The sequence below is a fragment of the Anopheles cruzii genome, chromosome 3 (genome assembly GCF_943734635.1).
Source record: "Anopheles cruzii chromosome 3, idAnoCruzAS_RS32_06, whole genome shotgun sequence".
NCBI lineage: Eukaryota > Metazoa > Arthropoda > Insecta > Diptera > Culicidae > Anopheles > Anopheles cruzii.
In genome coordinates this window covers 6,368,229-6,395,728 of record NC_069145.1, presented here as the reverse complement: position 1 = coordinate 6,395,728, position 27,500 = coordinate 6,368,229, and the positions used below count along the sequence as shown (strand labels likewise).

The window sequence follows — 27,500 nt, the reverse complement described above, 5'->3', positions numbered from 1 at the left end:
TGGTGATTAATGTAAAACTAATGGGCCAGCCACGAGGGAATACGACGAAAAAAACTCGGGGCCGTCCGGTAATGGAGGCGCCTGGTTGGCGGTAGCATCCCGATGGAGGCGCCTGGTCGGCGGTAGCATCCCGATGGAGACCCATGGTACTTTGTGGCACAAGATTTGTTCGTGTTCTCGGCCGTTTGCCTGTACTAATTACGTGCCCCTCGTGTGCCTCTGTTGCAGGTTGTGCTCGTGTTCATCCTCAGCATCGCGTCCCTCATCATCTACTTCATCGATGCGTCCAACGAGGAGGTGGAACGGTGTCAGAAATGGAGCAACAACATCACGCAGCAGATCGACCTAGCGTTCAACATATTTTTTATGGTTTATTTTTTTATACGAGTAAGTGTCCGCGCGTCGCCGTCGCCCGCCGCCCCATTTAAACCATTTGCCGCTGCCGTTTGGTTCGCTCTTTCCTCCATTGCAGTTCATAGCGGCGTCGGATAAGCTTTGGTTCATGCTGGAGATGTACAGTTTTGTAGATTACTTTACGATACCCCCGTCCTTTGTGTCCATATACCTTGACCGAACGTGGATCGGTAAGTATCGTTCGCTGCTAAACCGCCACCAACGCCAGCGCCGCAACGCTCCCTCGGATGATCTTTCTAACCGTCCCGATGTTTGTCTACTTTTCTCACGTTTCCGTTTGTGTTTTTGCTTACTCCGTTTTCGGTTCGGTCCACTTTCTTCTTCCTTCTGTTTTTGCTTTCTCTCTCTCTCTCTGTCTGTCTTTCTCTCTCCTTCTCTCTCTCTCTCTGTCGCTCTCTCGCTCTCTATTCTTCTCGTTTTAGGGTTACGTTTCCTACGAGCGCTGCGTCTTATGACCGTTCCAGACATATTACAATATTTAAATATACTTAAAACATCTAGTTCAATACGTTTGGCACAATTAGTATCAATTTTTATATCAGTATGGTTGACAGCTGCTGGAATCATTCATCTGGTGAGTATACATGCCGGTGGGGTTAGATGTGAAAATTTACGATTAATACGTGTAGCGGTGAATGCGCGTTAATTCGGATACGATTGACCTCTATAGATGACACTGATACTCGATTATGATTACGACCGGCGCCCGGGCCGGGAATTTAGCTTTTATTGTCCGTGTGTAGTTTTTTCTATAAATTTATAAATTTCGTCCTTTGTTCGTTTCGGGTTTGATAAGATTTGATAAGCCCTACCGTCGCCCCACACCCCCCGCCCCCCTTTCCGTTAGCCATGATCGGCCGCTGTGATCGCGCGGACCAAAAACAGAGCGGCAAACCGGACAACCGGAATCGAACGCAAACTAATATAGACCTGAAACCTGATGTTGTTCACTATCCACGATATCCAAATGCTGGAAAGCCTGCGCAAGAGACAGCATAGTACGATTTATTATGCTGTAGAATTATGCCAAACGCCTTGAAAGCTGTCTTTAAGCATATGCCAGCCAGTTTTGGTTGGTAAATATTCGTAATTCCCGTCGTTCTATCTCAACATTTTTCTGTCGTTGAGTAAGTATGATTGTGGGTGGACGAATGGTTATGCTAAAAACGAGACACTGAGCAAGATTCGAGCGTTGTCAAAAGTTGTGCCACCCAGGAGGACACACTCCACACACTCATGCATACATTAATCACGACACGAAACACATACACACACGCACACAGACACACATACACCGACCACTTGGGTGGGCATAAATTTTGGCAACGGGCGATAAAAGTGGCTGCTAGGTGCAGGGATTGGTTGTGCCGCAGCACTTTAGCATAATTATGTTCCATTTTCGCGAATGTCTCCAACATTCGGTGGTGAGTATCGTTCCACTTTTAGACCCATTCTACTATACTTGAATAACAGTAGTTGAATTTTGAAGCGATTGATTTGCTACGTTCTATCCATTATCCGATCTATTATCGATTCGCCGCGACTCGACGCGAAGCAGCAGCAGTAAGAGCAGCGTGCGTTTGGTACCCATTTGGCTTGTTAGATTTCTTACGGTTTTTTTTGTATTGTTTTGGGCACAGAAAAGCGCGCCAACACCGCCACCACCGCTGGTGCAAATGCAACCAAAAGCCGCAACGCGAATGTAGAACGTAAAACGCAAACCCAACCTTCATCGTTAAAACAAACTGCAAACTCACACGCAAGCTCATGGTTGTTGGTACATTGCTTTCTATTTTTCCGTTCACTCTTTGGCCCCGCGAACTGAGAATGAGAAAGCTTTCCGTTTGTTTTTCTGTTGCCACTGCATTTGCATTCGCAGTCGCGAGAGACTGCCAAAAGTCGAGGTGGGTCTCAGTAAAACACAGTTCAAACCTTCAGCCACAAGGGCTTTTAGTGTGCGGTTATGATTTTGCGAATTCCTTACCTTTTTATTTTGTGACCTCGACCTCGGAACGACCACTGGCTCGGACCCTTTTCGGGACGGCACACCTTTTTGGGAATTCCCATTTTGTTCTCCAATATTTGTCATGTTTGATCGCCTTTTTGTTGTACTGTTTAGTCGTTTTTTTTGGTTCCAGAAATTCAGCCCAGTCCGATCGGAACGTCATCCGGTCGGAGTTTTTGGTTCGGTTTTCGGTCCCTCTCTAGTGCTTCGTTTTTTAGTTCGTAAAGAATTGTTAGCGCAAGCCCTATCTATGGTCGGTGCCAAGCCATCGGCGGGGGCTTCTAGGCCCAGTGCCACTTTCTAGTATGCAGCTGCAGCAGTTACAGTAGATATTTTCTAGCGCATGTTTACTACGCAACATTCGTATTCGGTATTCGCAAGCAAAACAGTCAATCTTTCATACCTCTCGTAGTTGCAGCGTATCAATTTCAGTAAATAGTTTACTCGCAAGAGGACACGTACTTTTTGAGAACGTAGCATTACCGTACTTTCGGTTTCGATTAGTTTCAATCGATTTCGATTTTGTGTTTCTTTTTGTTTTGGTTTCTTGTTTTCTATACTGTACTACACAGTTTGCACTACTTTCGAACTCCTGCGGCTCACGTCAAATGCATTCGGCCCTTTTTGCGTACTTTCTGTTTTGGCAAACGTTCTCTTTCTTTCTTTCGTTCCGTCTGCGTCTCTTCGGTCTTGTGCTTTTATTTTTATTGTCAATCGATTGCGCAACGCAACGCAAGTCACACAAAATCCAGCGGCAGAGTAAACGGATCTCAATTCTCAGCACTTTAGTTCTCTTGGTGGGTTGATGGTCCTCCGACGTCAACCGAGCGCTGCGAAGCGAAGTTAGCTAATCTTGTATTATGACACGGACGTGTGATGTCACCACCAACACCGGGGGGACCCGCGTGTCGACCTTTGCGGGGCTGCGCTGATCACGCTCCGCTGACGTAATCGAGGAATTAACTACAATGTTGTCGCAAGGGGACAGTCAAGAGAACTTTTGGTGTCTCGGAATTGCGGTACCGTTTTGTATAATTTTTCTTTTTTCGTGAACGTACTTTTGTTTTTGGTTCTATATCAACTATTTGCTGCTATCATATCAATAATAATTACTCCACAATTTTTGCTCCATTTCTTTCCACTCCAGCAAAGCACAGGTCCAGCGAAGCAACCAAACTAATTCGATTCTTTCTTTGTTCTTTCTTTGTTCCCTTCTTTCTTCCCGTACTCTTGTTCCATTTCTACAGCTGGAAAACTCCGGTGATCCACTTGAGTTCAATAACCCGCAACAGCTCTCGTACTGGACGTGTGTATATTTTCTCATTGTCACCATGTCCACCGTAGGTTATGGTGACGTGTACTGCGAAACGGTTCTCGGACGAACTTTTTTAGTATTCTTTTTACTTGTTGGCTTGGTAAGTGACCTTTTCATTCTATACCTATTCTTTCCTCTTGCCTCTCTTTCTTGTCTGTTTTGGTGCATACCTTTGCTCTCTATTCGCCTACGTACCGCGTTAGTTGAACCACTTCTTACGGCAGTTCCACTTCTGCGGCAGGCCCCACAAGAAGGTGCTGGCGGACCGAATGACCGTCAGCCGGTCGGTCGGTCAGCCAGCGAGGTTGCCCAGGGGGGGGCACAAGATGGTTAAGTGGAGCAATTATGGCATATAGAAAAAAGAGTACGATTAGCGCATACGCACGCAAGTTCCAGAGACAGACAGTGTGCGGACCGCCGTGCGTCCTGTGTGCACGGACTCGATTCGCGTTTCATCAGATCGAGAAAAGACAACACCAACCACTAAGCACCCTGCCGCTGTTTCAATGTTCGTTATTACGCTGTTCTCTTTGGTTTTCCTATTTGTTTGCTTTCCTTTCGATGTCGCCAAGCCGATAGCGTGTCTAGCGTGGGAAAAGGGGCTAAAAGTGGGGGCTCTCATTGCCGAAACCGAAAGTCTGGGACTCTTCTACACCGTGGCTTCCACTACACAACAGGGCAGTCGCTCACGGGCGGCGCTAGTTGTTGGGCATTATCGAGTGTCGCCGAATGTGGTAGAGACGAGACGAAAAGGCAGGTTATGGCAGACCACAACAGAGGCCTTTGGGAGAAGAGCAGAGATACCCACATAAACACACGCACACGCACACACACACACATGCAGCATCCAGTACGTGAGACACACACACACAGACACACCGGGCGCTAACGGGCGCAAACGCATCGACACGGGACGCAAACATAGGCATAGAAACTCCGATCCGTGTGTTACGTGTGTACAGGTTCCGCAATAAGTTCGACATATCCACCGTTTTCAACTGGGTGCCAGCTTACCGGACGCTTTTGCGGGTGATTTTCATGCTGGGGTTCATTTTATTGACCGACCGGATCTCCCGAAGCGCAGCGCTTTGTTTTCTGTAGCCAAACGAACGGTGTAATCGATTCCGATTTTCTTTGCTTTTTCAAATCTCCCATATACAACCTGCCTTGAGTTTGTGTAGGTATTTTGACTGCTCACTCAAGACCTGCTACTCGGGCCACCGGAAGTGACTGAGCTTCTGTTAGCTTCTGTATGCTTTTGCCGTTGACCATTTTCTCGCACAGTTTTCCATTCGACCGCCGCCGTTCCGCTGGCCTATCTGTGGCCCAGCGCCCAGCGTACCGCGAACCTTCGACCGACCTTCGAATCACAACGCTGGCTCTAGCGTTGCAGTATCATTAGTGGCCCGTTATGTTGATCACACTGCATGCCCTAGTGCACCGTTCGTTACTGCTCACGGCTCACGGTGCGCGAATGCGCTGGTGAAGAGCAACACACACACACCCACACACACCCACGTACGACGCCCAGTCTGAGGATCCCCGCGAGACCCCGGTTGCAGTTACTCGATCCGTATTTGTTTGCATGTGTGCGTTTGTGCTGGCTGCCGCATAATATGTATAGTATTGTTTGATTAGTTTCGTATTCGATTTTCCTCTTTTGATTTCAACCGCTTCTCAATCTAATCAGTAAGACATTCTGGGGGGAAACGGGCCTCCGTTCCGGATTGTGCCGGAACCCCCCCACTCCGGTGGTGGTAAAGAGAGTCTTGAAGGTCGGTCGGCCGCCACAGGCCGTCCAACCGGCGGGGAGCTATCTGCCTTTGGATGGTCCACTAGCCGGTCGGGGGTGACGCTGACTGACGCTACGCGATCATATCCGCCTCCATATTCGCTACCGTCCCCCTACAATCTTCATCCGTGCATTCGCGACCCTCCCAAGCGCCTACGCCCCGCCACACGAAACGCTGTATAGAGCTGTAATTCTGATTAACGCAAAGCAACACACACTACAAGCATACAAATGTTCCGATTTTTCCACTCTACCGCACCACCACAGCAAATCACTGAACTCAATTGACTTTTTTAGGCAATGTTTGCCAGCAGTATTCCAGAAATTATTGAACTTGTTGGTAGCGGGTCGAAATACGGCGGCGAACTGAAGCGTGAGCAAGGAAAAAGGTAGTTGCAGTCAAAAAGCCTATAACAGCTGAAAAAAAAACAAACACACAATTTTCTAATTACTTTCGTTGTGGAATAGCTTTTTAATTGTTATATATCCGTCTTCGTTTTTCGGTCCTCCTTTAAGTGCTCCTACTCATAACTCCATTCTCTTAACTCCTGTTTCGTTCAGTTTCGTCCGCTCATTTCGATAAGCCCCCTGGCCTGATTTCCGCCCTATCTCTCTGTGTCTCTCCCGCTCTCGCTCTCACTGTTCTCTTTCTACCTCCCTGTACACACCGTGAGTCGTCCCGCATAGAGTTTCGGATCGATCAATCGAACCTTCTTGAGTTACGCCTTTCGTTGTGCGCGCCTCATTTGTTTGTAATATACTCGTCGCCCGCCTAAAACTCTTTGCCGAACTAATGTACAAAACCGGCGGTACTAGTACCGTAATCCCCGGGACAACAGCGTGTAACATTACTAACATCACCTGGTTTCTGTTTCGTTCCTTGTTTTTGGTACTACAATTTTCACCACTAGTCACTGGTCACTGCGCTACTCCTGCTATTACCTCTCCTGCAAGCTCTCTATTACGGGGTTCTTTTGGGTTGGCTGGCGGTGACTAGAGATTACCTGATGCGTTTGCTGTGCGAGAAAGTACCTACTTGCTTCTTTAACTGTTCAGTGCCCACGAGGCCGGCACGAGACGTGGGGTTTGATGTGATAAATGTGGCACGCAGGGTCCGTCAAAAGTTCCCAGAAATAATGAGCTTACTACTGATGATTGGTTGAACAAAACATACTGAATGCAGTCTATAGACAGCGGTAGACAGGATACACATTAAATTACGTTTCCATCATATGTCCATACGTTTCTCCATATTTTCTACGTTTTTGATGATACTACGATACTAGAGACGTTAGTTGTCAAATAATTTTAATTGTTTAGTTAGCGTGAACTATTCGAGCATCAAGATATAACCGATTTGGCGTGGCATTTCGATCGAACTGAACAATTCACAAACAGCTCACATTACGTGGCGTTCGTTATGTTCCTTTTTTCCTACAGTCGCCTAAAAGAGAGCCATAAACTTAAATTTTATGCTTAAAAAAAAGAAGTAACATATATTGCAACTGTTGGGTTGTAGGGTCGAAGCCTCGAATAGTTGACTGCATCCGATTTTTCTTTCGTGCCAGTCTTTGGCAGTGCAGAACGATCATGGAAATGCAAAAGCAATAGCGCTGTTACAAGCCAAACGTTATACATCCTAATTTGTTTCTATAGTAACAGCTTCCGTAGTGTCGATATAGATGATTTACTTTCGTTTCGTTATCGGTTTCTTTTTCTAAAACTTCGTAACACGAACTTGCTTTGAGTGATCGCGTAGTTGAGAACCAGAAGCAATTCATTGATGTTTTCTACCGTTATCAACTAGAGCTGACTGCGTTTATGGATTGACTTACACCTTTCTCTTGTACTGTTAACTGCATCCACGTTTCCACGTTGAAATTTGTTTGTTTCGTTCTTTTCGGTTCCGTTCCATTTGATATTTGCCAATAAGACCAACTTAGTCAACTTAGTAAGAATTTTGACGGTAGCGATACTTACATTTTTCCTGATTGGTGCTTACGCACGGTTCAACACAAACTGCATCGATATACCTGTAGGAAAGGCATTCACATTCCGTTCAGCTACTGCTGCATTCCGCGGCTATGTCGACCAACTAACTAACACCATCCGTCAGCTCATGCGCTCTGCCAAACACCGCCCGGCACATTCGGTCGTTAGAAAGCAGTAGAGGGCCGAAAGCACTCTTGAGCACTCGAACTGACCCCGGTTTTAGATTTTGTACGGTAATAAGGCACCGACGCTTTTGAAGTTTCAATCCTTTTTGCGTTTTCTTCACCATCTTGCGGCAACGACAACTCATACGCCTTTCATGCGCCTTTTGAAGTAATGAAACCTTGCGTTCCACTGCGGTGTGGTGTGGGCTACGATGTAACTGCAATCTAGTTGATAACTTAGTTGTAAGACAGAGTGACAGACGCCGGCCAGTCAGAAGTCCGTACAGGATCCGTGGATCCGTGGGTCCGTGGACAGCGCTCAGCGCAGAAGCTCTGGTGGAAGCATGAGCAAGTGTTAGGCCCAACGGACTGAAATGCACACACACACACTCACACACACACACACACACGCACACAAAAGGGCGGGATACGGCGGAAGGCTGCGAAACTAAATAGGACCGAGCGGGAAGGTTCTGCGACCCATCTGTGTGTGTGCGGTGGATGGCGCAGGGTTGGCTTTCCCTGCTGCGATTGCGCTTGGGGAACGAGCGGGCAGAGGCAAACCTTCCGACGACGACGACGACGACGGAGTGATACACACATGATTCTGATACCTACATTGTACCTATTGTGCGTGATACTATTCCTTATACTCTCCCGTATAGGCGGTGTTCGCTAGTTGGATTCCGGAGATCACAGAGTTAGCAGCACAGCGGAATAAGTACGGCGGCAAATACACTAAGGATGTTAGAAGAAGGTACACGACCGTACCGAGTATACCTTTGTTTACTCTGTTTTTTTTTATCTTTCTTTTTCCCGTTTCCCTGGTTGGTTTCCTGGTTTTTTTCTTGATTTGATTTGTTTCGGTTTTTGGTTTCGTTTGAATTGATTGAAGTACTGAAATACCCATAATCATTTCAATTGTTGGCAGTTTCTAGTGTTTTTTTTTCTCTTTAAGTTTCAAAGATATGATTACGATACGAGTATTATTATTTGAATTTCTCTGTGTTTCGTTTACCGTTTTAAGTTCAACCCCCCAAGAGAGCTGTATCTCTTCTATATTGCTCTAGAACAACAAATTTTACCACCAGCGTACATTTTGAAAGAAAAATAGACACTCACAATCACACTCCTGTTTTTGAGTTTTTGATTTTCATAGTACTTTAGTTCTAGCTAATCGTTTGTCGTTATCTCTTAACAGTTTGACCCGCCAATTTGAACATGTCCCGGAAAATGTGCTGCCTGCAACGCACAGGAAATGGTGTGGCTGATGGTGACCCCACCCCGAAGCACACTCTCCTTTAGCCTGTTTGATTGAGCTTATTCTGTGCGTAAGATGCGCAAGCAGCACATTTTTCGAAAAAAAAGAAAACTGGAGAAACTCAAATACTAATCGTGTTTCAACCACCATTCCATTCGTTTCCACTGTACCGTACCGTACCGTCCATCCTCGAGAGGGAACTTATTTGAACTTATTTCATCATTGGTAACGCAAAGCCATAACGAGCACGCCGATCCGGTCCACGCACGTGGTGTGTGTGTGTGTACTGGCGATGCTGCGGCAAGCTTGTCGATTGATTTGTAGCGCTTGTAAAACCATAGCGATAGCCGCTAGTAACGGTGCAGATCCTTTGAACTTTCCCCGGTCCACGAGCCACGTGAAAATGTAGGAGCGGCAAACCTGGACCCGTTTCGAATCGGAGGCGAATTCGACGAACACACTTACAGCTTTTCAAACGAGACACACACACACACGCGGACTAACGCGCTTTCGCACAGCAGTTGCGCCCCCGTGTGTTGGTGTTGGTGCGCAGCTTTTTCGATGGCTTTGCTTGGTGCGTGGGGCGCCCGCGGAAATGATTCCCCGATTCATAGTTCCAGCCCCGTCGGCCCAAGTCCAAGATGAAATGATAAAAATAACTCTTTCGAACACGATCTTCAGATTCACGCATTTTATGAGTTCCCAATCCCCGAACCACTAGAACCACTGACCCCCTTTACCCACAAGATTTAATTTTTCCCACAAGATATTCGCATTTTTCGGGCCCAAACATTAAGTCTTAAGTCAACTGCCACACTGCATGCCACCGTTATTGGAAATCCCGACTGCTGCCCGACCTGCCGTTTCCGTTTCGGTTCTCTCTATCTCTCTCTCTCTCTATCTCTCTCACGCTCTCTTTCTCTCTCTATCATATGCCGTTTTGAACCGACTAATGCAACATGTCCACAACCGACTTCCGATTTTCTTTCCGTTTTCGTGGCTTTGAGTTTTGAAGTTTCAGTTCCGTTTTTCCCCACTAACACACGGTACCTTTACTAATGGTAACTAATTGCAGAGGACAAACGATTTGTTTCATACCCGTCATACACCTACCCAAGCTCTCATTTACCATCCGACCCGTCGACCCGTTCCTTCATTTGGACCCACGATCTCCGTAGTACACACTCGAGTTCACAAGCTCCAGTTTAAATTTGGCCTCCCCGTCCCGCCAGCAGGGATCGTTGCAGCAATCCCTGCGAGTCGCTAACGTTGCCTCTTTTTTCACCGTTCTGTTTGTTTCCTCTCTCTCTCTGTCTCTCAATCTCTCTCTCTCTCATCCTCTCTCTCTCTCTCTCTCTCTCTTTCTGTCTCACTCTGCCTCTTTGTCTAACACTGAAGTGCAGCACTTCGTTCGTGCTCTCAAACCGTTTCTGTTTCGAAATTGTTTCTCAAGTTACTGCTGATGGCCGACGAAGGAGAACGGTCTCCACCCCCGCCCTGAATCTTGCCAGGCCGATTGGCCGCCGCTTTCGGCACCCGGAACACCGGTGTACTGCTTTCTAGTAGTATTATCGCTTCAATGGGCCAGACCCAGACCCCCACCGTTTGTCAACCGTTTCCCTCCAACCGAATAAGAAAGCTTGCGCTTGATTTGATTGATTCATCATTACTCACCCACGCACACACACACACACACTGCCACAGCCACGCGTACACACGCACACACACACACCCAAAATGGTACACAAGAGAACGAGAACACGAAAGAACAGACACGCCAACGTCGTTGCGTCAAGCCTTTTCTAAGCAGACGCAAAACACGTACCCACGTGACCACCACACAGTTCCTCCATTCCCAGACACGTGTGCATCAGTAGCGCTCCTGCGAGCGATCCGGTCAAAGATGGAACAAGAGAGATATTTTTTGTTTGAGCTTGCGCGCGACTTAAACCGCCCAGAGAAGTGACCAAAAGAAAACGCGCGCGCGCCGGGCCAAAGTGAAACCCTTTCAGACACTGTCGAATCCCTTCATCGAGCTTCTAATGCGCGAGACTCTCTCTGGATTGACGTGTTGCTAACCTGAAACGCGGGACTCGATCGATACAAATGCAATCGGCCGCCCTTCCGTTTTTTTAGCTATGTTTACTCTGATTTGTACTATTGATACCGTAGAATGAGAAACTTATTTAACATTAGTTGGTTTTCGTTTTTCTACATTACCTTTGCGAACTGTTCAATCTTAGATTTCTATCCTACTCTTATCTTACCTCGTTTTTTGTTTTGGGTTCCTACAACAGCCTACTAGATATTGATTTTGCACAGTTTTGTCTGCATTTCTACTTTTGCCATTTCCGTTTCTAACAATTTCATTCAACTAGACCTAGCAAAAGCAACAACAACAACCACAGCCAAATAAAATACAAAAAAAGAAAATTACAAAAAAGCCTACAACTACAATGTAATTCGGGATCGACCGTTACTCGACTGTTACTGTTACCCTCAGCACCCAAAACCGTGTCAAATCGTTTGCATCTGTTCAGCTCCCCCTCCTACCTCGCTACCGATCTGGCTCACTATGATTTATGAAGTTTTCGGTTTTCAGCCACAAACCCCGTTTCGGTCGTTTTTTTTTTTTTATTCACCACAATCACTTTCCCCGTACCTTTTTCTAGTACTTCATGACTTTCTCCACGCCACGCCTTACCACCTTACACCTTTGCCTACCTTCTCACCTTCACCGGGTTTTGTTTGGTTTTGTTTGGTCCCCACCGACCCACGGCGCCCAAAACCCGGACGGTTCGTAATGGCGGTCGCGACAGCTTACGGCCACGTTGCCGTTACGGATCGTTGGCGGGATCGAGCGTTGACGAGCGTTTTGGGTTTTGACGTCCGAAATTCCTATTTCCTACTTTTCCGAAGCACAGGCCACATTCCCACGCGTTTGCCCACCACCGCCACCACCAACGCTGCGCCCGATCGGTTTTGTTGGGGGGCTTTTTGGTGTCCCTTTCTTTTTGTGTTCGGAAACCCGCTGCTGTACAGAAATGGAAAAGGCCAGAGCTTTTGGTTTCGTTCAAATTTGTAGCCTCCCAGTTTTACGTTTCCCCTGTACGTTTTCGGTTTCCTTCTACCGGATCAGTTTCTTCCCCGTTTTCTTTCATTCTTCTTAGTACTTACTATTTAATACATACATTACCAAAACAAAAAAAAAACATTCATTTAATGTAGATAAAATTTTTGCTTGCACAGCCTGTATGCCGCAGCCACGCATATTAGAGCAAAATTTTGATTGTTGTTACAGTTCTTTCAAGAAAACGATGGTTCAATCAGTTCTATCCACGCATTGCGCGCGCTATACGCGGGGCCAACTCGAGACGCTGGGGAGACCCAGGTCCGAATTGTGTCGAGCTGTTGAACGATGTAATGCTAAAACAGAAGCGAAAAATTAAACAAAAACAACCAAACCGCACCAAACTGAATCTGAACAATCCGTGTAATCGTAACGACAAAACAGAACCAAAATACAGTAAAGAAATGAGTGTCGGGCTAGACATGAGATATACCGGAATGCCACAGTCTGCGGACGAAGATCCACGAGACCGTGCTTTTTTTTTGAGTGTGTGACAGCGCGGCGCTAGCGAACCGTACGGAGAGGAATCGTTTTCGTTTTCCACCCAAAAAAACCCCTCATTTGCTACCCAGTCGGCTGTGGCCTCGGCAGCGCAGCCAAAGCTCACGTAAGCCGAACCCTTCGCATCTCTGACTGACTGACCCAGAAAGCTTTGGCTTCAGCACGTTAACAGCGGCCAATGTCCGGTCAGTGAATTGGTGACCAGCTTCGGTCTCGACTGCTTCGGATCTCCAGTGGATCTATGCGGCAGTCGTCATGCGGCAGGCTTCGGCCTTCTTGTGACCAAAAGCCGCCTACCGACGATCTCAGGACACCGCGACAGTGCCGCGGGAGTCAATCGGAACGATTGGTTGACCGGGAATGGTACTATTAAAAAAACGAACGAATTATCGCCCCTATCGTATCGGCCAATCTTGGATACACCAAAGAAAAGCACAAAAGCATTACAAAGTCTCGTTTTTGGTTGACAATACGCGTTTGCTTTGGAGGCCCCAATGTTTTCGTTTCTCTCTAGCCGCGTCCCCATCTGTCATATACGCTGACGCTCCGGTTGACCTATATCTCTCGTTTCCTGCCACGGTCGGCACGGTTTGGAAACGCCACCACCACCACCACCACCACCACCACCACCTGAACCACCTCAACCACCACCAAGACCCCCGACGCCTGACGCGCCTTCTCACCCACCGTCCCGAAACCTCCCCGAGTTCTGTTTTTCCCGTTAGAGTTTCCGCATTAGAGGAGTGTGTGAGTGAGTTGTCCTTTTTCCGGTAGCTTGTTTGTTCCGTTTGATTCAAACTCTTCTGTTTACTACTTGATTCCTTGGTTTTAAATCTTGGTTCATTTCTCTTCTGTCCAACATCGGTGGTGTTGGTAAGCTGCGCCGCGAGTTTAGCACATTTCAGGAGATTACGACTGAGAACGCGGGCGGAGCCTTTAGTAGACAGCGCGCATCGCATCGCAACGCAGGGGGGAAGGGGGGTTGTACCATAACTACGACGCACACACCCACACACCCACACACCCGCACACACCCACACAGATGAAACAGGGATGAAATGTTTGTGTCACCGTGCCCAACCGTAGCTCAAGTCGCACCAGATTAGTGAAGCTGACTTCTTTCTCTGCTAGCCGCCGCTCATACCGGCCACCGTACGTTCCGAATGCTCGCAATTGTAGTACCCTCCACGCGGGGAGGAACGTGTACTAGATCGGCAAACCATCAACCGGACCACTCGGACACCGCAGCATAATTCGGCTCGTGCCGGGGCGAACGTAACGCGTAACGTTAAAGTAACGCTAAGAGGAAAGATACAAAAACAAAAGGGCCCAACTAGCTATGACCCACTCTGTGTGTGTGACCCACTTCGGTTTGTTTGTTGTGTTTCCTGTTTTTCCCATTTTTGTCTCCCAAACTACTCTCTCTCTCGCTCTCTCTCTCTCTCGCTCGACCTTGGGGTCTACTGTGCTGTGTGATTGTATATGCCATCCGATGGCTGTCTCGAGAACGCGTTTGTCCGCCGCTGTTCGCTTCTAGTGTGGAGATTCGCATCATAAATGAGCCAAAAACAGCCAATAAAACAGAATGGGCACCGTTTCGCCGAAGGGGGTAATCGAGTGGGAAACTGAGCACACATAAAGTACCATTTACAACAGCAACAGAAAATGTCATTTCGAGCGTCGGAATCAATGCGCTCACAAACACCTTGGCAGTCGCATCGAAACCTCCTCCCCCCCGTTTTCCACCCGAACTTATACATATATATACCATATTATATATAGATATGTGAACCCGAACATTTACTGCATAGCTGTCTAAATGGATATGTTGTCTAATTGCAAAATTTATAACTTATCTTCTTATCCTAAATCAAACCGAACAACAACGAAACCGAACCCCAAACAATTACCGAACCAACACCTACACCAAAAAAAAAAACAACAAAAAATAATAATCAAAAAATAAAACAAAACACCAACCCACACTTACCGAACAAACCGAAATTGCTACAAAACTAAAGGCGATATTTGCAAGTTGTATACCAGAGATTATAGACTTGATCGGAACAAGACCCAAATATGGGGGAACACTGAAGAATGAACGGGGCCGAAGGTGAGATTCTACAGAACTACAGCATTATTATCGTTACCACATCACCCACCGCCCACCCCCCTAATCATTATCGTTTGTGCTTCATCTTGTCGCATTGAACCCCATTTTGCGCCTCACCGCCTCATTAGATGGTTTATGGTTTTTTTTTGTTTTCGGTTTTGGCATCCATTATTTTGTTCACCGTTTCATATGGCAGCTCCGTTTCCGTTTTCCGTGCTCAAGCTTTTCCGTTTTGGTTTTGGCTATGATTTCGTCATCGTCACCGTTGTCACCGTCTTTTTGTTTTGTTTTCCGTTCCGTTCCGTTTTCCGTCCGCTCGCCCTTCCGGTCCTGACTCACGGATAGGCGCAATCGGCGGGAGCTTCTCCTCGGTTCGCGGCCCCGTGACCCCAACGTTTTTCGTTTGTCTTTCCCAAAAATCCCACCAACAAAACACGTTACTAGCGTTACTACACCGCCCCCCGGTAAATTTCTATTGCGTTCCTCACCGGTCCAACTCCGGTTATTTCCGTTCCCGTTTTATTTTGTTTTTCTCCATAATCCCCCCCAGTGCAGTCTACGGAGCGAAATTAGTGTATTGTTTCATACCGAACGTTTGGACGCTTCCCGTTTTTTCGTTTCTCTGTATCTCTCTCTCTGTCTCTCTGTCTCTCTGTCTGTCTCTCTCTCTCTCTCTGTATCTAAGCCTTTCGTTTTTGTACACCTTCAATAATGACTATTGTCGCGTATGGTCAATGTCAGTGTGTGTGAATGTTCACTGTCCTATCAGTATTGTGTTGATTACCATGATCGATCTGTGTGTCCTCATAATGATAGACGAATGTTTATTCAGTTTACTCTTCCGTTGTTTGGTCTGAACCGATTTTTGATTTCTGCCTCCCAACTCCGACCGACCCGCCGCGTTTTGTTTTGCCAGAAGAACGTTGTACTACGTCCTTTTTTCTGTTACCGAAAAACCTTGGCTCAAAATCTTGCGGTTAGCGCGATCGGAACGATCTTACTTTGACCAAAGCTAAAGAGCTTCCCCTTTTTAATGAACGAAGTAGCTTCTCGAGCCCTCTGCCCTTTAATTTTTGCTGCGTTTACCAACGGGTTTTCGCGAGACTTGCTCCCTGTAACTGTCACTTCAGTGCAACTGGTTCTGGCTTTTTTCACCATGTTTGTTTTGTTTTGTTTACTAATGTCGTTTTTTGTTTTCATAAAACCAAAGTACCCTCACAAGAACTTTCCGTACGTTCCTTCGTGTGCGGCTTCCAGTGGGTTTTGCGTAGCTCCTTCGGTGTGGGGTGTACATTTGTTTTCATAACGTTTTCATTGCAATGCACCCGCCAGCTTCTTGTCCTAACGTGATGCGTTTGGCCATGTCTGTTATACTCTATTTGTATTTATTTTCTTTTTTTTCTGTCTCACTTTTGTCTCTCCCCATGTCTTTGTGATCAGCGAAGTTTCAGTTTCAATTTCGTTGCCCATTTTGCCCCATTCAGAAATGCCCGCCAGAACTGAAGTGCTAGCGAATCATACGGCTTTTTCGGTTGTGCGATCTGATGCACAACGAGTTTCGATTTTTATCCGTTCCGTTCCATTCGGTTCTTGTAACATTTGGGAACCCTGTTTTTCGGTTGTGCTGTGCTCGTTCTTCCGTTTTTTTTCTGTGTGTTTTTTGTTTTGTTTCTTTTTTCAAACGAACCCACATCGCACCCACACAAAAAACCATTCACAGTTTTGCGATGGGGATTGTCCATTGTAGAAACTGGCAACGGAAAACTGGTGTCTTTCATAAAAGGTATACTCTGGTGTTCAACTTCCCAAATAAATCGTCGTAGATTGTTAGCATATAAAACTCGAGTCAAACCGAGGAGATACGGCAAAGACATAGCCCCCCGCCCCCGGTTGGGGTGGGCCCGTGCTCAGCGGAAACTGTCGTCCCTTGTCGGTGTGGCCACATGAGCGCCACATCGGCGCACCAGCCCGTGGACCTGTTTCCGCTGAGCAGCAATCGGTGCCCGCACAGTGCGGTTCTGTCTCTGCCTATTCGATCTCCACCTCTCCACCCACGTACCTTGCTTAACTAACTAACGTCTCGATCACGCCGCCGAGACCGACGACTAACCGGCGGCTGAAAAGATGCGCCCTCCCCCCCCGCCTTTGCGCCCCAGTCGCGTTGTGGTGCGCCGGGGACTTCGGGGACCAAAAATCACCACAACTCCTTCCCGGACCGGACAGTGAACGCTGAAACGCGACGTGGCCCGGGACGCGCGCGTCGAACTAATGTAGTGTCGATACCGATAAATGTGTTTTTTGGTTTGTTTTGGTTTTGGTATCCTATTCAGTTGTACGTACCGTGTACCTTGCTGTGTTAGTGTTTTCCAACCGACAACCGTTGAAGTCAGATTAGTTGTACCCAAGTTACCCCCCAAATATATATATAGCTATCATAATATGAGCATCTTCCTCCGGGCTGGCTAGGGGAGTGTGTGACCACAGCTCACTGTGGCTCGTGGCAGCACTTTGATGTGGTCCTCGCGAAGGGTGTGTACATAAAACCTGAGTGTCCTGATTGGGATCGGCCTACTGCCGCCCGGAGCCTCGGAGTCGCGGCGATCCAGCGGAAATTCCATCGGTCATAAATTAGTTGAAACGTAGTTGATGTGGTAAAACAATACCAAGTAGATGGCAAACCCGACACACACACACACGCACACACAATGATACACCCTACATGCAAACACAACGAAACAAAATCGGATAATACCCCGTAAGCCTGTCATGCCTGTCGTAATTGTGCAACCAGACCATACTTCATCACGGCGAATTACAGCATCTAATGGGATCATTGGGAAGTAATTTCTCGATTTGATGCGGACCATCATCAGCTGACTGACTGGTGTTAGAACTGCGTTCATATCTAGGAGTAATCTTGGGAGCGTATTTATGCGACAACCGGTCAACGATGGAGCGACAAAACAACCGCTTAGGGTTTTCGCTTTTGCGTAGTTTTGATTTCGCAATCGACAATCGAAGCTCAATTGTTTTTTGATCCTGCAAATCGGCTGCAAATGTAGTTGTTGACTGTCCTCCAACTCTTTTGGGCGCCAAAAACACACGGATAGGCCGACTAGGACGACGCTTAGCAGCGGCTTCGTAGTAAATGCTACTTGGACCTTGGACTTGGTCGATGGAACGCCTGCGAGCCACCGTTTGCCGCGATTCGGTTTGATTTTGATGTTAGAGCACGCTCTAGGATTCGGTGCATTTTCGAGGTTCTGCAATGGCAGTAGTAGCTTACTGACACCGTGGCTACCGTAGATGGGCGACCGCTCGGGGATTAGAGCCGAACGCCAAATGTTTTTCGCTAGTTCGTGGAGCGAGTAGTGAACACCTGAGCACGGAGGATGAGATGCTCATATTGTGCGTAGTTGTTATGAGTAGGATCGTGAGCCAACATCTGAGAGTTGGTACATCGGTAGCCGGCAACGTGCTGATGCCAATTGACGTAAGGCTCTGGTACTGATTGAGAAAATTCCCCAGTACTTCCCGCTAGCAGCTTTTTGTTTTGTTCTTCTTCGTACAAAGAACTGTGCATTCGCGCACATTCAACATCGATGATGTCACTGTATACCGTACATACATATAGTATATACATAAATTTATGTATGTATTTATATATATATGTAGACTCTGGCTAGCCCTCATCTCGTCTCGAACCTCTCGTTGTGAATGAAACTCCACCTTAGAAACTACTGCACGACTAAATTACTGTTGTTAGTATTCTATCATCTACTTTGTCTTGGTATTGATGTATTGAAACATCCCTTTTTCTTTCTCCACCCCGAAACCTGGAGGAAAAATACACAAACACACACACATACATCCACACATCCACAGAGAGTCTGTTTAATTGTTTGGATATTGTTTCATGCTTGGTGTTCCTAGAACGAAGTACTGTTGTATTTGTTGTTACATGGTTTTCTTTCAGAATGATGTACAAAAAAGAAACACAATAACAGAAACACACACACACACAACCGACGATAAAACGCAAATTGCGACGATGATCGTCGCCAACCGACGGATCGTCGGATAGTTTTTGTACTGTGTAGAACCTTTTCGGGGGGGCAGGATCGTTGTCACAAGAAATCGAACCCCTAAGTAAAGTAGGAAAGTAAATAGAAACGAAAATAAAACAACAGAATTAGTGGGACCAGCCAGAGGAAGTAGCAAAGAGGCACACGCGTGAGGTGAAAACATTGATCGCGGGGTGATTCGATAATCGGCGGCCCCAAATAAACGGCGACAATAAATGCGCGTGACCGTGGCCAAAAAAGGAAACAACAAACCGCGTAGTGTGCGTCACTTCCGATTAACTTTTTTGGTTTTCAAAACAAAAACAGAGTAGTGTTTGGGTAGTGTCCTGCATTGGGTGTGTCTGCTCCGTCTCCGTCTCCAACAACCACCAACCCTGTCTGTCAGTAACCTTTGCCGGGCAGGTCGAAACCCACACACCGGTGTAGAGCAGCAACAATTGGTGAAACAATCCACCATCCGCCAGTACGCTTCCGGAACGTGGGTTCCAAAAAAATCAACAGCGCTAAATTGAAGGAGAAACAATAGTGTGACGGGTACGACGAGATGGTTGACTAGAACTAAAAAAAGGAACTCCCAAACGCGGTTCGCGGTTCTCGGTTTTGATCCTTTTGTGGCCGATTGGGGCGCCCTATTTTGCCAGCTCTTTTTCCGACTGACCTGACTGTGTTTTTTGGCGTATCCGGTGTGCGGCGGTGGTTGAGATTTTGCGACGAGACGAGGCAACCACACACACACACACGCGCGCGCACACACACACACACATACATACGATGGTTCCGTCTCAGCATTTCATCGAGCGAGCGGTGCAACAAAAACCCGAAACCCGATATCAGTATTCTTGTTGAACGACACACTCTACTAGAACCGCGCTGCTACCGCTATGGATGGATGTGCATGTAAAAGTGTTGTATAAAAAAATGTATATAAAAGACACACAACCACACACACACCCACACACCGACGAAGGCTGTAGTGAAAGTTTGTCCACTTTGTGCCAAGCAAAGCTGCTGCCTGTAGAGAGTTGTCAGCGAACCTTAATTCGTAATGCGCAGTGTAGTGATCGGAGCACCGAGCACCAAGTAGTGGTTAATGCAAGCAAACAGTAGCGTAATCATATCGTTTGGTTTTACATCGTAATGCTGCACGTTTCTTCCTCATAATTACTGTACAAATATGTATGTATATACACATGGATTATGTGCTACTAACACCGGGCAGAATGCATCGTTCGGCTCTTCTCTCTCTCTCTCTCTATTGTTTCGTTCGCTGTAATGTTCGTAGAAGTTGTTTCTTTCCAAAAAAGCCAAACAAAAAAAAATGCTTCAAACTATTTCACACCAACACACTAGTGATTGTTTTACTCTTTTTTTTTGTTTCATTTATTATGAGAAGAAGTTAAAGTACACTCTAGAGAACCGCGTATTGTGTAAAAAAAACAAAAAAAAACGCGCGTCGGTAGTTTGCGACTGCAATGTTTCGAAATTGGGAAATCGCACCACTTTTTCGATGACTCTCGATCGATGACCCAACCCAAAACCGGCCGGAAAGCTTGAAATCGAAGGCGGAAAGCAACACGCGATCACGCAGCATCCGTCTGATCGCACAGCGCGGAACCGAAAAAAATGTCTCTCTTCCTTCTTCCGCTAGCAAAACAAAAAACCCTTATACCGTACCTCTTTGCCACACACACCCCCGCCACACACAGCTATCTCCCCCATTTTTCCCGATTGTTCTCCACACACACACACCTCTCTGCCCTCTGTCTCTGTCTCTCTCTCTCTTTCTCATCATTAACGAGTGGCGGTGCTCTGTATGTTTAGCAGCGTGTAGCGTGTAAATTAGCGAACAGTTTCGATACGATCGTTTGATCAACTATCGAACATCGTTTCGATTTAATTGTGCATTCCTTTTTTTGTCGTGTTTTTTGTATTTTTCGAACGTATCAATGTGTCGCTATGTGTCGGTTACCGATACACACGAGATGGCGATGATAAGCGCCACAGGAAGCGCGTTGTTCCCCGTATCCGTTTCGCATTCGATGTTGTGTGCCCGCCGCGGTCCCGGAGCGGACCACTCGCCGTAGACACACGCTCTCTCGTTCTCTCTCTTTCTTGCTCTCTCTTTCTCTCTCTCTCTCTCTCGCGTCCATGTGCATGCTGTGATCCCGAAAGACATTTCAAAATTTAAACTATCATCCCACCACCACCCACCACCGTTTCATCCGTTTCGTTCCGTTCGAACACTCGAAGCCATTATCCTCTCATCCTGCCATCCAGGTTTATGTTGTTCGCTGTTCGCTGTGTACCGATAACGTGTGTGTCGTACCGTCGTGCTCATTGTTTTTTCCCTTTTAGTTACTGGAGAGTACATTCATCAATGTGAACTAACACTGTTAACCTGTTCTGTTTTTTCCGTTTCTCGTTCCGTTTCCGTTTCCGTTCGTTTTGTCCTCTCTTTGACATTTGTCTATAAACTCACTCTTTCTTCCTCTCTAACAATCCTCTAACTTATCAGTTGTATCTTTGCTTTCCCTCCCCCCGTTACTACTGATCGATAGTTTTCCTTCCGTTTTTCTTTCTTACAAATTTGTTCAAACGAAAGCGCAACACGCATGAGGAAGACAGAACCCCTCCGTTTCGCTCCGATATCCGATCCGGTCCGGACGAAGCCGGAAAGCAACTGTTGAAACGGAGCAACGCGTTCTGGTTTCGCCATGCCCGTTGCCCGAACCGAGCGCGGGAACCGTGTGACCGTGCGGCCACGGTTCTGCGCACACACACACACACCCACACACCCACAAACACACACTTTGCTATCAGTTTCTTGATTTGAACTATTTCCGTTTCCGTTTGAATGTTCGAACCGACAGAATTCCACTGCCCGATATTAACATCCCGTTTTTTTCTGTGTGTCTGTGCGTGTGTCCCCATCATCGGTCATCGGTCATCGCCGTGGATCCGTGTTCGAAATGCTGCGCCTCAACTGGATCGCTGGATCGCTGCCCGGCCGTGCCATTTTTCGCCCACGTTGTGATTGTGCCCGGCGCTGTGCCCGATGGTGTTGATCGTTTGATCGTGTGTGATGTGGTGAACCAATTGCCTGATACTGATAGACATATCGTGGTGTGCGGGCACATAACATACGAATCGGTGTCGCATTTCCTGAAGGACTTTTTACACGAAGATCGCGAGGATGTCGACGTCGAGGTGGTATTTTTACATCGGTAAGTAGACACCGTCCCGTGGCGTGCGCGTGTGCGCCTACACGGATGCATTAGCTTATCGGTTTATCAGTTGGTTTCACTTCTAATTTCCCGGAGATTTCCTCTTGAAATCCTCGTCGACCGCCTGCGGGATGTCGTATCGTCCCGGGTTGGTGGCTTTCGGTTTATTTTCTTAACCCACAAGTAGCATGTTCATCAATTATAATATTAAAATTCGAGAAGAAACCTACTACCGCCGCGAACCGAAACAGTCTCTCGGCAACCGTGTGCAACCGTGTTTCATCTTCATCCCGCCTTGATCAATCGAATCGTTTCCAATCATTTTACCCATCAGTTTTCGTTTCGCGCCACACACAAGTGTGGCGTTTGCTTTCGGTCGCAGTTCAAAGTTGTAAGTGACTTACGGCTGACTGGCGCTGACCCTTTAGTTGCGAGTCTGAATCGCGTTTACTCTCTCGCGGTTACTGTTACGTTACTTACTGTAAGAATATTCAAACCCTTTATAACAAAAACCAAACCACTATTTCAATGACTGATAACTGATCACCCATCAAACCTGTACGATGTATCAATGTAGAAAGGAGCCTGATCTGGAACTCGAAGGTCTCTTGAAGCGTCATTACACAACGGTGGAGTTTTTTCAGGGAACTATGATGAATGCAGTCGATTTGGAACGAGTAAAGGTATATAAACGCAGATTTTAACAAACCTCAAAAACCATAACTTAAACCAACAAACAAACCAAAAAAAACCTACAACCAAACAGTACAACAGTACAGAACACATTGTTTGCAAAAGATTTCCACCAAACCCGAATCATCCCGACAGAGCTTACCACCACAACAACAAACAGACCCACAAACAAACCAAACCACCTTCCGTCCCGTCGTTCAAATAGAGCGCCCCGCGCTTTCCTATCGAAGAATTTATCGAAGTGAACATTATCGACAAACCACACCACCTTCAATGTAAAACACACTTCAATGTCCGACTGCGCAACACCAACGAGACTTTTTTGTCGCACCGACACTTGCACCGAACATTTGCATTTGCGCCCGGTCCAGGGAAATGGCACTGATGGCGTAGTGTTTGGAGAGCTTCGGGTGAACAGGACTGCCACTAAGCTTTTTCGAGGCCAGAGAGGATAATGTTTTTATGGTGGTATTTTAGGGAGCCGTTTTCGTATCCCTTGTGTGTAGCGGAGTAATGTTGAGCTAGCTAAATGTTAAATGCGCCGGTTCGGAATTGCCGCCAATCCGAACGACTAGTCGCAAGTGGTCTACCTTTTTGCAGCCGCTCATTTGCCGTTTTTGTTTCGCTCTCTATCTATTTACTACTCTCATTGCGTATATGATTGACACTCACTATCACTCTCTCTCTCTCTCTCGAGCACGGATGGTAGTAGCACGTGCAGCAGCTGCGCGCTGGCCACGTGCTGCTACCAGCGTGCTTGCGCATGGTACAACCGTAGATACACCAACGTTTCGATCTGATTCGCTCTCTACTCTTAATCAATGTTGCGTTCCGTTGCGTCACCTTCCGTTGTACTTTGTTGCTCTCATTTTCTCACATTTTCTCGCTTCCGTTCCGTATCCGTTGCTGTTGTTTTCCATATACTCACACACCGCTGTTGTTTCACTGCTGCTACCGCCGCCGCCGCCACCGCCAACGGACCACACCTTGCGGCGGGTGGATTTGCGCGCGGTTTCCTAGTGCTTTTGGTACAGTATTCGTTTTGAGCCTGTTCTGTTTAACCTTTCGATCGATTGCTTCGTATGATGTGTTTCGTGGTACAATCGGTTTCCATTTCTCTCTACTATAAGCTACTATTTGCGCGCCCTAACAAACCCGACCGAGATCGAAAGGGGGAGAGGTAAACCGTAACATGTAGCGTGGCCGACAACGCCGACCCCCCATCAACCACCACCAGCACCACCCCCGTTGGTGGGTGTAGGAAGCGCCTAATTCGTTCGCCGAGTGTGTGTTCGTTTGATAGTTGTTTAATATTATAATTGATAAAACCTGTGCCTTTCGCTTATGTTGTCCCCCGGTGGGAGAGGGGTCTCTACGCGAGGGGGGCCGCGTGGAGTGGATTCGCCGTGGAGAGCCGCCTGACTAACCTCAAATGTGTCTTTTCTTTCTATTTCTATTTTGCGCTTGCGATTCGAAACACGTTTCTTTTCACGCGTATCAAATTGCTACCCAAAACAAATAAAAAAAAAAAACCCTCGCCTCGCTTTGTGCCGCCGGCTGCACCAATGTATTGTGCCGCCTTGTGCCGCCCGTACCCTTTTCCGGGTTCGGTCTGCTCCCGGCGCCGCGCTCCTTTAAAATCGAACCACCCAACGTTGGGCACACGCGAAATCGCGAAACCCCCTGAAACCATGAAAATAACAAAGAAAACCACCCGATCTGGAGCTGGAAGGTCTGTTCAAGCGTCACTTCACCACCGTGGAGTTTTTCCAGGGCACCATTATGAGTCCAATTGATCTGCAGCGGGTCAAGGTAAACATAACGTTAGTGTGTGTGTGTCTGTGTGCCTGTGTGTGTGCGTGTGTACTAGATAAGATTGTCTGACATTTTGCTTTACTCTACCCGTGCCCGATTTCTAGAACTCATGAACTCTCTTCCGATCCCAGCCACAAGTTAGATCGTTTGACTTAGTTGATCTCGTTTACTTCTCTTCTTTCCGCCTTTCGACTTACTTTCTTCCACTGTTTGTGTTTACTTCGGTGGTTTTCTCTCTCTCTCTCTCCCTCTCCCTGTCTTTTCCGTTTCTCTTCAGACGTTTGATGTTTGGTGCGTGTTTTGTTTGTGTTAAGTCCATTTCAAGTAAGTGCCCCAAGTAACAGGCATCAAGTGGCTGGATCCAACCTGTGGCGTGTATATAATTTACCATCGCTGTCTCTCTTTCTCTCTCTTTCTCTCTCTGGTGTGTGTGTGTGCTTTTTGTGCATTGTGCAGAATGTTTAGCGATCGCAGTGAACGTGTGTGCGTGTTTGTGTCTTTGCATCCTTTGCGGAACCGAGATGCGAATCGGTGTGACCCTCCCCGGTGTGTGCAACGGTAGCAAGTGTGTATGGTGTGCATGTGGACCAAGATCACCACAAGCCCTAGGCTCCGTGCGGCTGGGTTGGGTTAGATGTAAATTGCCGTGTCACAGGGAAACGCGTTGCAAGACCTTGCCCTCACATACAGGCTCCTACGGGGGGGAAATCTGACACATTTGGGAGGGGGTTAGTGGGGTGTCGCGTGAATCTCACGCTTTTACGTAGCCGGCGACGGTAAGTGTGTGCTGTGTTCCTTTCTAGACCGTTTGAACCGCACGTAATGCTACTTTGCCGATCATCTTTCCATTTAGCAAACTAGTCTACGTTGTTAGTTCGCACCGATTATGAGTTTGGTTTAGTTTCTTTTGGCTTTAATAGAGCTTCGAGCTTCACTAGTAGCTCGTGCGCTGTAACTATTCCGAGAGATCGTGTTTTTTTTTCGCATTTTGCAACTAATCATTCGCATCCTCTTCGACTCGCCTTCATCTACGCGGCCAACGTTTGCGCTAGCTCAATAGGATCCTTAACCCGGGTGCCTCCGAATAAGCATTTGAAATCGTTTAGGGAACGTTTTAGACGAATATGTAATATACGGAACCAGATAGTGCGAATGGACACCCCATTGATACCACCTGCACCCCAAACTAGTGGCGTATCCTCGAAGAGGCTGGAGCGATCGATCGGCGCTGAGCCTGTCGTTTAGTAGCTACGGCCTCCGGGACGTGTGCTAGAGTGCTAGAGTGTACATAGTGATAGTTCAACACCAACACCGGGTGGGATAAGGTTTCGTTGGTTTGGTGTTTGTCCCCATCCCGCCTAGCAGCAGGAGCAGGTCGCAGGAGATTGCTTACCGTGTTGCACGTGAAACAAAAAAAAAAAAGAAAGAATACAGGAATCGATCAAGTGTGCAAGTGTGTTGTGGACAAGATTGATCATCCAACACCTACCGACACCTACCAACATCTTCACACACCACAAACACACACACGCAGATATGTACTAGTTTGTTAGTCCTAACTTTTGGGTTTTCCCAAATTTTTTTCAAGCATTTTGTTTCCGCAGGTTTTTCGGTTCTTTGGTTTTTTTGGCCGGAAGTTCCGGATGCGTGTAAAATATCAGGTTGGCTAAAAAGAAATCGACGTTTTTCACGATAGATGCCTTCAGTGATCGATATTTCGTGAAATATCGATCGTACAGTTTCAAGTTTAGGCTCGTTTTAAAGCTGATTCTTTACACTTCAAAAAATGCTTTCATTGTTTTTTGTTTGTTCTATTCGTTTGTGAGTTACAGGGTGTTAACAATGGAGGTCAACGCAGAGAAAATTCGGTATATTGTACAGTTTTTGTCCGATAAAGGTGAAAATTCAAGCTAGGCCGCTGAAATTTCGCATGGTGTTCATGGTGCCAATACTCTAACAGCTAGTTGGGTGAAATTTTGGTTTCGTTGACACGTTTCAGTTATTTTTTATCTTGAAGCCTAGGCAGACACGTCATCGAAAATGTCGATAAAATCACAGAAATAATCAAAGTTGATCGGCATGTTAGTAATCAGAACATCGGCCAGGAGGTAAAGATCAATCATCGAACAGCTTAAATCCATTTGCGCAAAGCTGGATTCACAAAGAAGCTCGATGTTTGGGCGCCACCCTATTCACATAAAAAAACATAATGCTCATCTGCACAGTTTTGGCCCAACGGAATGAAATCGAACCATTTCTTAAACGGATGGGTACTGGGGATGAGAAATGGGTCACTTCCGACAATATTGTGTGAAATCGGTCGTGGTCTAAGCGTGTTGAACCAGCTTAACCTGTGGGCAAACCAAAAATAACGGCTAGGAATGTTCTATTGGGTATATGGTGGGACTTGAAAGGAATCGTTTATTATGAGTCGCTTCCGTGTGGCTAAACAATAAATTCAGATCTCTACTACCAACAACTGCACGGTTTGAAGCTAACAATTGACCAGAAACGACCAGAATCAGCCAACAGAAGAGGTGTTGTGTTCCATCAGGAAAACTAAATGTTACGCACGTCTTTAGTGACTCACCAGAAAGTCCGGGAGTTTGTTTGGGATGTTTTAATGCATCCACTGTATAGTCCGGACCTTGCACTAACCGATTGGCACCTTTTTCGGGCATTACAAAATTTCCTGAGTGATGAAAAACTGAGATCAAAAAAGAGTTGTGAAAATGGATTGCTTCAGTTTTTCGTCAATAACGACTAAGCCTTTTACAAAAGAGCCATTACCAGCCTACCTTTGAAAAGACAACAAATTTTCCAACAAAACGGTACATATTTGATGTAAATCGGACCATTGGAAACCTGTTAAATATAGTTTTGAAATTCACCCAAAAAACGTCAATTTCTTTTTAGCCAACCTTATATACTGTGTGCCTTTAAGTGTTCCGTTTGCGCCTCTGTACCAACCTCTCTCCCGTAGGAAGCGTTTTTGG

At 46.7% G+C, this 27,500-nt stretch overlaps 1 protein-coding gene across 1 annotated transcript in view; it reads left to right on the top strand.

The window, feature by feature from the left end:
* Positions 1–27,500, top strand: part of LOC128272087 (calcium-activated potassium channel slowpoke) — a 52,978-nt gene that overhangs the window by 2,197 nt on the left and 23,281 nt on the right. The window contains exons 2-8 of the mRNA XM_053009819.1: positions 229–387; positions 473–584; positions 837–988; positions 3,667–3,834; positions 14,596–14,687; positions 21,886–21,996; positions 22,574–22,679. Of these exons, the coding sequence (XP_052865779.1) occupies positions 229–387; positions 473–584; positions 837–988; positions 3,667–3,834; positions 14,596–14,687; positions 21,886–21,996; positions 22,574–22,679 (900 nt within the window). The remainder of the gene's footprint in view (positions 1–228; positions 388–472; positions 585–836; positions 989–3,666; positions 3,835–14,595; positions 14,688–21,885; positions 21,997–22,573; positions 22,680–27,500) is intronic.